The sequence below is a fragment of the Limulus polyphemus genome, unplaced genomic scaffold (assembly GCF_000517525.1).
Source record: "Limulus polyphemus unplaced genomic scaffold, Limulus_polyphemus-2.1.2 Scaffold2063, whole genome shotgun sequence".
In the NCBI taxonomy this organism is placed as follows: domain Eukaryota; kingdom Metazoa; phylum Arthropoda; class Merostomata; order Xiphosura; family Limulidae; genus Limulus; species Limulus polyphemus.
In genome coordinates, this window is record NW_013667673.1 from 104,741 (window position 1) to 117,100 (window position 12,360).

General features: G+C 30.1%; 1 protein-coding gene across 3 annotated transcripts in view; it reads left to right on the top strand.

The window, feature by feature from the left end:
- LOC106465825 (ectopic P granules protein 5 homolog) overlaps nucleotides 1–12,360 on the top strand; it is an 89,179-nt gene that overhangs the window by 72,052 nt on the left and 4,767 nt on the right. For all 3 annotated transcript variants that reach the window (XM_022393774.1, XM_022393776.1, XM_022393775.1), the window contains 8 exons: nucleotides 1,144–1,317; nucleotides 3,059–3,225; nucleotides 5,781–5,960; nucleotides 7,609–7,781; nucleotides 9,495–9,706; nucleotides 10,114–10,356; nucleotides 11,171–11,393; nucleotides 11,644–11,731. In XM_022393774.1, the coding sequence (XP_022249482.1) occupies nucleotides 1,144–1,317; nucleotides 3,059–3,225; nucleotides 5,781–5,960; nucleotides 7,609–7,781; nucleotides 9,495–9,706; nucleotides 10,114–10,356; nucleotides 11,171–11,393; nucleotides 11,644–11,731 (1,460 nt within the window). The remainder of the gene's footprint in view (nucleotides 1–1,143; nucleotides 1,318–3,058; nucleotides 3,226–5,780; nucleotides 5,961–7,608; nucleotides 7,782–9,494; nucleotides 9,707–10,113; nucleotides 10,357–11,170; nucleotides 11,394–11,643; nucleotides 11,732–12,360) is intronic.

Consider the following 12,360-nt stretch of genomic DNA (forward strand, 5'->3'; position numbering starts at 1 on the left):
TGGAGAAGTTTATGAACCTGGTGCCTCAGGAGAAGCTTATGAACCTGGTGCCTCTGGAGAAGCTTATGAAACTGGTGCCTTGGGAGAAGCTTATGAAACTGGTGCCTCGGGAGAAGCTTATGAAACTGGTGCCTCAGGAGAAGTTTATGAACCTGGTGCCTCGGGAGAAGTTATGAACCTGGTGCCTCGGGAGAAGCTTATGAACCTGGTGCCTCGGGAGAAGCTTATGAACCTGGTGCCTGGGAGAAGCTTATGAAACTGGTGCCTGGGGAGAAGCTTATGAACCTGGCTGTGTGTCTACAGTTCCAATAGAAGTTCTTTCTTTAACTGCAGTGTGTCACTGTGTTACCTCCAATGTTAACTTTTCTTCACTACCTCTTATTTCCCAGCTGCAATCTTGCCTTCTATTTTTTTAATTACATAGTTCAACACTATAGATGTTATTTTCTTTAGAATGCTAAAATTCTAACCCATTTTGTTTTTTTTATATTGGTGGAACAGAACTTCATGTCAGAAAATCTGGTAATGTAACCCTCCCAGAAAGGGTCCATTTTAGTCACTATCTACCCATACAAATCACTACACTTCAACTGAGTTACAACTAGAAGGTCAGTTCTTTAACTCTTGTGGTTACAGGGAAAGCCACAGTGAAGGTGATTGGATACACAGTTCTTACAATAAATCATGAACAACCTTGTGTACTTCTTTAGGGTGGAATTTTCTTGTTTGCCATAATTTTTAGTAATTTAGTGCATATATGGTTACATTAATTTTCTTCTTTAAGGTTAAGTATACTTTACACTTTGTTGATATTGTAAATTAAATTGAAGTTTTGTTTCATGAAAGCTTGTAAGCTTTTTTCTTAACCTACAATATCCCTGATAAAAAGGAGAATCTTTTTTATGCAAAATACAGTTTTGTACCTTTGCTATAAAGAGTCAATTTTCTGTCAATACATAATAATAGGAATATTTAATGTTTGTAACAAATCAACTTTGTGAAAGACTTAAAATAGGTTTTATGAATCGTGAATGTTTTGTTTTTATAATCCAACGCATTATAATTCTTTAACAAAAAACATGAAGGTGTATAATGATGACTGAACCGCTAGCTTAATACTGAGTACAACTTTATTTTTCCTAGAAGTTGTGCAAGATACGTGGAAAGAACTATATCATGTTTTTCAGCCATGGATCCATCCTTTCATGGTGGATGGAAAGTTCTGGTTACCATGGTTACCTGGGGATACGGAATCAGCTAGCCTAGTGTTTCAAACGTTTGTATCTTCTCTGAGCTGTCTTCATGAATGGGCAAAAGGTGTGTTTTAAAAGTTTTTGATTTGACTGTCCAACTGCAGTAGAAACATATATTATGATATAATATTTTACTCATTCACTTCTACATCTAATATAACCATCGTTAGGTTTCTATGACATTGGCCAGCATCCAATAAACATCTTGTATGATAACCATTTAGTAAACACCTACCAGTAATTAACTACTTTATCCTTATAGTTTGTTTTAAATGGTGGAACCATACAGTTTTAATATAAAGGTATTTAAAAATTAATTTTAATGTGTTATTCAAGCTTAGAGTTAATATAGCATGAAAAAGATGTGCTTACTTGAGTGTAGTAACAAAACTGATAAATACCTAATTGATTGACAAACGAAAGAAACACTGTAAATCATAACTTCAGTAGTAAGAGAGCAGCAGTACTCTGGTCATTTAGCTCAGGTTTGATCTATTGATTAGTAAACAAGACTTTAGGGTAAAATAGAGTCTGTAAAATCAGGTATGATCTATTGATTAATAAACATGGCTTGAGGGTGGAAGAGAGTCTGTTGATCAGGTTTGATCTGTTGATTAACAAACAGGACTTGAAGGTAGAAGAGAGTCTATTGATAAACAGACTCGCTTACTACTGAAGTTGTGATTGAATGTTAACAGTATTTGATATTGAAAAAACTTTTCTCTTAAGAATGCATTGTTAGCTCTATTAATGATCGCAATATAAAAAACCATTATCAATGAGCATTGTTCAGGAAAACTTAAACTACTTATGAGTAAAACACACTTTGGGATATTATTTTAGAATTTGAAATAGTTGCATCAAAAGTAGAAATTACTTTATAATGCATGGAGGTAAAATTCGATATTTTTTTATTCATAACCTTTGTTTAATGTTTAGAAAGCAACATTTATTGTAATTTAAGAATTTAGTTAACAGAAAAAGAGAGAATTCCAATACGTACCTGTAAAGCATATAAAGTTCTTGTTTCAATACGACTATAGTATAAATAAATCCTCCTTTAAATATTACCGTAATATGTTCAGTGGCAGGTAATAAATAAGATTTTCAAAATTTGTATATCTACACTTTTTTTGGTAATTTGGCAAATTAAATATATCTATAAAATAACCACTTTACAATAGGGCTGTATATGACCAATTTATTCAACCTGATATTAAATAAGTTACTTAAACTTTACTTATAGAAAGTTTGACTTTGAGTTTTACATTATGGTTTTTTTTAGGCTGATAATTGTATTACTGTTTATTAATAACTTTTTCATGCTAAACCTAAATTTATAACATGTAGGCTAAACTTTAAGGCTTCTTTAGTAGTAATGATTCCTATTTTGTTTATAATGAAATTAATAAGTTTGCAAAAAAAAAATATATATATAGCATTATTAATGTTTGTATGTGGATGTATATGTATTGGTTTATAGTTTTATATATGTAAAACTCAAACACAGATATCTTTGGTGAAATGATGGTCATAATCAAATAATATAAATAGTATATGAATGTAATTGGTCAAAGTATTTCAAGGATAGCTAGTATATTTACAATATAAGGCAGCTTTTTACTTAAGGTAGTAATTATTTTTATTTTTCAGTTTTGTGTCTTTGTTGTTGTCTTCAACTGACGTAGAAGTTATTTTTAATTAAATACTAATCTTAAGAAATGATCTCAGTGATTAATTAGTTTTGTATATGCATCAAAAGATGTGATTGTAGTTTAATCCAGTATATGGTGATTTTAAACCAGGAGCAAACATCTATAAGGTTCATTCCTATGTTTGGGAGTACTACATAACCACATTTGCTCACAAGACCTTAAAAGAAACCATTCTTAATGTGTGTCACATGGCTTTGAGTGAGTTAACATGGTCAGAGTTTTTTCCCACACCAAAAGATGTTGAACTGATGAGCAAGGTGAGAATTAGAATAAAATTAGTGTTTTTGTGTTCCCTTATAAGACACACTATATTATTTACATATTGTTACTTTCATTAACAGTATTGGTCATACTATTTAGTATATCGAATTACATTACTTTTTAATTATATTAGTTTTTTATTAGTTTACTTGTATTATAAATATTGTTTTGCATTGTTAGCTTAGTATATGTATTTAGGGCTAACCTAACTCTCCTAAGCTGGCTGAACCTTGAATATATTATTGGTATTAGAGCAGAAAATATTAGTAACAGCAAGGTTAGCCAACTGACAAAACTATACATTCTAATTTTCATAAGTAGATTTATAAGAATGGTGTATATAATTAGTTATACTGATTGCCAGGTTTATTTGTAGTTTCACTCTAAATACATAGCTTGTTCTGCTCAGAAGTTAATATTAATAAAATATTAGTTAAGCAATTCTTGACATTTAATTTGCCCCCAGCAGTAAATCTGAGAGCTCACTCCACTAAAACTGGGCTTCAATACTTGTGGTAAGCACAGTACAGATAGCCCCATGGTGTAGCTTTGTGCTTAACAACATAAAAACAACTTAATTTAATGAAAAACCTGAGAACATTGACATATTTTTTTATTATCAGACTTATGAAAAAGATATGCGAAAAATTTTAAGCATCTTGCTAACTAAACTTTTAAGTAAGAAAAATAATCATAGTGGGCCTAATTTTATTTTTGATCATTTCAAGGGAATGTTGGAGCTGAATTTGAGCTTCATTAATATCCCTTTTTTCACATTTGCGATAAAGGAAAACTGTAACATTAATAGACAAACATACCAACTTACCAGAGTTGTTAAGGTGAAAGAGAATTTTGTACATATTTTATTGTTTCTCTAAAGATTTATTTTATTAGTACATATTTCATTAACCTCTTTTTTTAGTTAAAAATTCATTTTCTTTTTGTTCTCATCCAGTGCCACATGCTGTTGATAAAACGTGTGTACAAATGTTCAATTAGTACCACATTAACTCATTATTTGAATATTAATTTTAATTAAAAGTAATTAAATTTAAAAAACAGTTACTGGAATCTCAAACTCTTAAATTTATTTATATCTCTTTTACATACAATAGGGAAAAAGGAATTTATATTAACATTGTGGGTTTTGTAATAATTTTCATAACTCAGTCTTTTATACTTTTAGTTGACACACCAACATTTTTTATCATTAAAACACTCAAAATGATTCTGTAAAAAATAAAACTCATTTGTAACTGTTTTATAATAATAATACCCAAGTTTATATTTCTAAATATGAAAGCAAAAGTCATCACTTGAAGCTTTAACATAGTATATATATATATATATATAAGATGTCTTTTCTTCTAATTTCTCTGTTTTAACCACATTCCAGTGTTACTACTACAACTATTGTTGATCATAATTTAAACTAAGAATTTACATAATAGCACACTCAAGTGAAGCATATTTAATTTTTGATACATATGTTAAAGATTTTCTTTCATACCTATATGAATTTAGATTACTATATGGTAAATTAAATAAAATGGATTCAAAACCCCATAGATATAAAATCATAAATAATTTTCAACATTAAACTGGTACACAATTAAAAACATTTTATTTAGGCCTATCTATGGCCTTCAAAAAAGTTGACGACTCTACATGTTTCGACGTTACAACGTCATCCTCAGATATATTATATAATTTTATTATGTATGTTAAAGACAGAGACAGCTTATTAGCATTATATATCATGTAATATTTTAAATTGCAGTACATTATATTTAAGATTCCTTGTGTTTTAAAAGATAGAGTAATTGACTAATATAAAACTATAGGGAAATATAGTACAAAGTATTTTCTATTGTATAAACTGTAATTTTTATACGTGTACATGTGTGTGTGTGTATATGCGTATTTTAAAAGCAGTGAATCAATCTATAAATTCTCTCAAAATTGTTTGTTTATAGCACTTATATAGCTGTTTCCAGACATTTGGATGATTAAGTGTTGGTATTGAGTCATGTAACAATTCCCATACAAGTTGAATTTAATTATTGTATATATCAGGTTTTTATATTGTTTTACCTACAGGTATTATTAGATTATGTTAAATGATTCCTGACTATCCTTACTTCTTAAATATTCTGTCGCTTTCTTTAAAATGAATGTTCTAAGCCTATTATTTTAGTTATTATTGTAATTAGACTAGTATAGCAAAAATACCTTTTTTGGCCAAATTTTTAACATTTAATTACAAACAAGAATTTACAAATATATTACAAAACAACACAACTTTTAAACTTTGGTATAAGAAATAATTTACAAAATAACATGTATTTTATCAGTATTTACACTGTGTGATGAGTATTCTCAACTGTAGGACTATGCAGTATGTGCATTTTTTGTACTATTAATGGGAGTAGTAGAATTGGGAAAGGAATGGAAACATAGTTCCATGTGTTAGTAAAAGATCAGTTATTTTAAACTTCCAAAAAAGTGGAATAATTCTCAAATTTGTCTGTCCATTGTTTTTTTTCTTTAGATTGTACAAGATGAAGTAACTGAATGTGTGCCCTTTCTGAGAGGTATTTTTCTACAAGTCTCATGGTCAAATGTGGTTCAGCATTTGATTAACACTGAGTCACAGGAAATTATGACTGTAGTCCTGAATGAATTTGCACATCTTGTTTTCAGACTTTTCTGGGAGCCCCACATTTTTGATGTAGGTTGCTAAAAATTGTAGTTGTTTTCATTGTTTTGAGATAAAAAAAAACAAGGTGTCTTAATTTGATTTGTGTAAAAGTCTTAATATAATAAATTTGGGATCGTTATGTGTATTAGCATACACTTACAGTAGACTTAATGGTACATTTGCTGTTTTGTGGTTGCACTGCAGTAGTGCTATATTTTTTTCATGTTAGCAATATTATTAAAATCTGTACATTTTATAATATGTTTGTTAGTGACATTGTTCACTAACAATGATCTTTATAGTATAACTAATACTGAGTTAGTTATAATCTAAGATGTGTATCAAAGTCACTTATTCGTTGAATAAGAATAAATTGAAATTGGCAGTAAAGGAATTTAAGTAGTTTTAGAAATGATATTATTTCATAATTTTGAACAGATACTTCACTTAGAAAATATTTTGTGAAGTTCTGTTGCTTATTTACCTGATAATGCTAGAATGATTGTTTGGCCGATAACCTTAAAAAAGAAAAGTTATAGTCACAAAATAGGTAAGAAGAAAAATTAACTTTGCATAAAAGTGCTTATAAATCAATTCTAGAGGAAGGAAAACTAATGGTGCCATTCATTAAAGTTATTCTCTGGAGAGAGAGTTGCTGTATTATAAGTTATAGTTGAAAAGAGAGAGAGAGAAATGCTTTATAAGGTTTATCCTTGGCTAATTTAGATTTACATAAATAATATGAAAGGAATCATTTTTAAAATGTAAGTTGCTAAACGAAGCTTAGCAAATTGAAATATTTCAACATTCAGAATTATTTTGTTTGTAGGCCTACAAGAATGAACACATATTGGCTAGTAGAACAAGTTACCAATTTTATATCAGTTTACTAACTTGTAAATTCTTATGCTTCATTGTACAAAAAGTGAAAGAGGATGAATTCAAACTTGACAAAAAGGAACCCACTTTCAGACTAATATAGTTGTAGAGAGGTTGAACAAGTGATGAACATTGTTTATCTTTTACTATGTTAAACTTGTAATAAAGTTTTCTTCATTACTTGTTCATGCTGTCTCCAAACTATTAGTGAGAGAGGACATAAATGTAAGGCCTACTATGTTGTATTGCCAAGTTTAATTGCTCATCTACTTGTACTGGTGTTATCTGAAGACACAAAATACTTAGAGCTTAATTTCACTCTTTGACACCTTACAGTGGCTCAGTGATATGTCTGAAGGCTTATAACATTAAAAGTCAGGTCTTGATAACTTTAGTGGCCAGAGCACAGATAGCCTGTTGTGTAGCTTTGTGTTTAACAACAAACAAACACTCTTTAACTTGTTTTCTTGATAAATATGGAACTGTACCTCAATTCTTGTTCAGACTATAAAGCATTTAATCAGTTTTTTCAATATAAAAATTGCTGACAAATATTTTTAGCTGAATAAATAAATATTGTTACTTAAATGTGGGTACAGTATTTTTTGGTCTCTGTGGTCGTGCTAGTAATACAAAGTATCATCATTCATCTTATACATTACACATATTTTGCAGGAATGTAATGCTGTATCACTGCCCAGGTAGTGTACTATCTTTGTTAACTTGCATCTAGGTGTGTTGTAGAAAGAGGAGCTATCCTGAAGTATTGTATGCTGTAATAATTATTTATCTTTTACAGGTTCATGCCATGAAGCTCTTGTTAGTACAGGCTGAAAGTTATCCTTGGCATATTCTTGATTCCCAAGCTGTTTGTGGAATCATTGAGAGGGCATTTAAATACATGGATCCAAGAACAATAATGATGTCAGTGGAAAAGGAACAACCATCAGAAATTCAGTTCTTAGCCCTCAGGTCAGAAGATTTGTTTAAGGCAATTTCAAGTAAATCTACTACATTTATTTAAATTTAACTATTAAATTAATTGCTGAATTAACTAAGATATGGTTTCAGTCTTTTGATAAGCACTTTTTTATTTGAAGACTTCATTAAGTGTTGTTCTGAGTTAAGATGTTAAATCTTTCCGCATTTGTGATTTTAGGCCTATGGCATGATATTTGTTTCTGTGTGTATATTTACATTGTATTTAAATTTTTTTCATCATCCTACTTAATAAGTTTTTAATTTTTACATTTTAGTTACTTTTAGAATAGTAAAAAATATACACGAAAAGTAAGAAATATATCACGTACCTGTGATCTTTTTTTTTCTTTGCTGTTGGATGCAGATGAAATTTAAGCCTAATTTTATACTAATGGTACTACCACACTAAATAATCTTGATATTAACAAGAGAATATTAACATGCACAAAGCAAACAATGTCCTATAACTATCATGATTTTTCTGACTTTCTAACTTTAACATAAATGCCTTTAAATCTTACCTTAAGACTGTGACAGGAAATTTCAAATTGAAGATGAAATAGACAGTTCTATGTACTGGAAATGTAATGTAATATGTCATGTGGTAGATTAAAACCTTGACTTTCTGTTGGTCACAAGCAATGTAGTATAAAGTGTTAGAGAGAACTATTGGCAATTTGTAAAAGAGAGGATGTGACAGGTGGGTGTGGCAAGTGGGTCTGATTTTCTAGTTTATGATTGTAAATAAATAAGATTGAAGGCTATAAAAATTATATGCTTTGCTTTATTAATATCTCTGTTATAATGAGTAACTTACATTAAGTTTCATACTTCTCAGAGGGGTAGTAAATAAATTAGAGAAGAGGTAAGAATTCCAGAACAAATTGTCATAATTCTCATACTTATGTATTATTAAAATTTGATTCATTAACTATGTTTTGGTGCTAAGTTTATTTGTATACAGTGAAAACAAAGTAGCTTAATTAAATTTTGAATATAACTTTGCACTTTGACCTACCTATAATGAGAGATTAGCTCACACCGAACAGCAACTGTAGTTTCTTTTGTATTGGGTGACAAACTGGTTGGGATACCAAAGTTTATCTACAACACAATCTAAAATATTCTACCACAGGTGAAATATAAAGCTTGTATACAAAAGTTTCTTCATCAAGTCTTATGCTGTTGCATTAGAAATACTTTTAGTATGAAAGTTGAGTTTTCTGATAGTTTCAGTAATTTATTGAAAGATGTAGAAATATTACCTATCTGAGTACAAAATTATTTAAATACAATTGGTATACTTACATACGATACTGAGAATCATGAATATAAGATTGTGCAAAACCAATGATGTTTGGCCTAATTTCAAGACAAGTAGTTGAATCAAGTCCAGTACAGTGAAATCTAACTATGATAGAATAAAATTTATAGAATTAGTAAAATTATGAAAGGATAGATGATACATTCATTTGTTTATTCTTATACGTTTCTCTTATATTTAGCAATTACTGTTCGTATTACTTTGTGTTTTTATTACCTAGGCAATCAGCTTCAGGTATTTCTTAAAAGTTGTGTACAAAAATTTTAGTATAAAAACACAGTTTGTAGACAATTTGAACTTTTTTTTTATGTTCCCAAAGCTTCTGTTGTTTTGTTATTTTTAGGTTTGATCGTGAAATATTTGTATATTTCATCTATTAGTTTAGTGAAAATCATTTGTGGTGTTGCAAAAATCAAACATAATGAGGAAACCAGAGAGCTTGTCAGCAAGAGAGTTCTCTACATCAGAAATTGTGTGGACCTTGTCAACAAGTACGCCTCAAAGAATTCCAAGCTACTACAGAAAAACCCTGATATTTTCTGTAACTTTGTATCTGGATTATTCACAGAAACTGAGTCCATAGCATCAACAGGTAAACTGTTTAGATGTCAGAAGTTTTCTTAGCTAGTATTGTGTCAACATAGTTAAATATATAAATATATTTCATCTGCCTGGACTTTACTAATGATTGGATGAAACTATATATATTAATGATAATCTTATATTTGTACTTCTTTGTGATAAGTATCACCACATAAATAAATAAATTTAACTAAACTTTAAGAACATATAGCATTGCATATTACTTTTGTAACTTAATATTTATTTGTGTCTGAAGGCTTTCCCTAAATATATATGTATCTTGTTCAATATTTATTTTTAATTTGTCAGTTGTTTTAATGATTAGTATTTTTCTTTTTATTGTAAATTTCCCCTTCCTCAAAGATCTTATATGAAACTTTTGATGTACATAAGTGTATACTCCAATTTAATTTATAGGCTCTGTCCCATCGAACCTGTTCTCTGAAGCTGTCGAAATGATCACGGAATGTCTTGGTATCCTCAACAACTGTCCTTTACCTCTTGTGCAGGAGTTAGCTCTGAACAGTTTGCTATCATGGATTAAGAATAACTCCAAAAGTGTTCTAATTTTACCACTTCTTCATTCAGCGTGTCGCCTGGCCTCAGTTTCACACCTTGTGTCAGTTATTGAAACCTGTATAACCTCATTCTTTTTCAGCTGTAAGTTAATATTCTTAGATTTGACTTGACAGCATTATAATGTAAGCTTATTTTTAAAATATTTGAATATTCATACAAATTAATACGTATATAGCCTTTTTAAGAAGATATTCTGAAACATGAAGTTGTTAAGGGTTAGGAAATTCATAAATTACTTGACTTTAGACCTATGAAGGTGATCAAGAATAATTCTGTTAAACAATAAGACTCAGAAAATTCTGAAAAAGCTTCTAGAGTATAGAAGTTTTAAACAAATCACTGTAGAAATGATAAATCTAGTCTTAGCATTAAACTACACCGATTGTGTTAAAGTTTGGTGTTTGATGCACATTAAGGGCATATTACTGTTGAACTTATATTATTACAATACTTCATGTAATTCTTTAATTTTGGGTGTTGAATGTACTTGGTATCTTTTATGAAAAACAAAAATAATATTTAATCTGATGGTGTGAAGAAATTAACTTCAACTGGCTTGCATTCAATTCTAGTTGTAAAAAAAAAGATGAAATTTTTATTGTGTTAGTCTTCAGATACAAAGTATTTTGTTTTTGTTTTTTTTCTGGTGGGATCTATTCCAGTATCATTTTTCAACCATTATCGTTTTTTGGGGTGAATGGGGGGGGTATATAAAGTGAAATTAATATGAACATGTACCAAACCTAAAACTACTAGGTAAACTATAAAATCAACAACAATTTGTTAAATTGTTTGAAATATTTAGCCAAAAAGCACTTACTGAATTCAAAATAATTATTAACTCCCAGACATTTATTTTATGCAGCTTGAAATAATAATTATATTATTGTTATAGCCCCAGAAATGCTACCTCCAGATGGTGGCTGGTCCCAGATAGTGTCATTTCTTCATGTCCCTCAGTTGACCTTAAGGGATTTTCTGTCTACATGTGTGGCAGAAAATGCCCACTTAACACTGTTTGCCTACCAACTTCAGAGGCTTCCTCATTGCCAGAGTATCCAGGAAGAACAGCGTATGTTGGAACAGTTGGTGGACTGGTGTGGACAGGCCAAGCCTAGGTGAGACAATGAATGGGTACTACTACATGATACTTAGAGATTGACATCATTATTTTATTGAACACATTAGATATCTATTTATGTTCCAGTTACATTTAAAATTGCCACCTAAAGTATCCCTGATTAAAAAGGGGGAAAGAAGCTAAAACACTAAGTTATGTATATAAGAATACATTTGAGGAAAGATGTCTTTGAAATTGTTTTATGTTGGATTTCATAATTTAAACTTCACCCATTTTTCTTGACGTAGTGAACAAAATGAGCCAAAAGTACTGCTACTGTGGGATCAAGTAATTAACCTGGCTATTCGACAGATAGACTATGGTGGAAATGTCAAGGTAAGATTAAAGTTTTGGTGAAAGCTCAAAAACAAAATAAATTACAGATACACATTATCAAAGAAGTTGAGAAAAAAGTCTATATTTTATTATTGATGGTAAGAAGCATCTAGAAAAAAAGGCTGAGTGATGGTATGTAGTTTTGATTTCTCCCTCCTAGCAAAGCTAAAAATAAACTATGGTTCTCCTTCTTAGGCAAGCTAATAATAAACTGTAGTTCTCCTTTCTAGCCAAACTAATAAACTGTAGTTCTCCTTCCTAGCCAGACTAATAATAAACTGTGGTTTTCCTTCCTAGGCAAAGTAATAATAAACTGTGGTTCTCCTTCCTAGGCAAGCTAGTAATAAACTGTGGTTCTCCTTCCTAGCCAAACTAATAAACTGTAGTTCTCCTTCCTAGCTAAAGTAATAATAAACTGTAGTTCTCCTTCCTAGCCAAACTAATAAACTAGTGGTTCTCCATCCTAGGCAAGCTAATAATAAACTGTAGTTCTCCTTCCTAGCCAAACTAATAATTAACTGTGGTTCTCCTTCCTAGCCAAACTAATAAACTATGGTTCTCCATCCTAGGCAAGCTAATAATAAACTGTAGTTCTCCTTCCTAGCCAAAGTAATAATAAACTGTGGTTC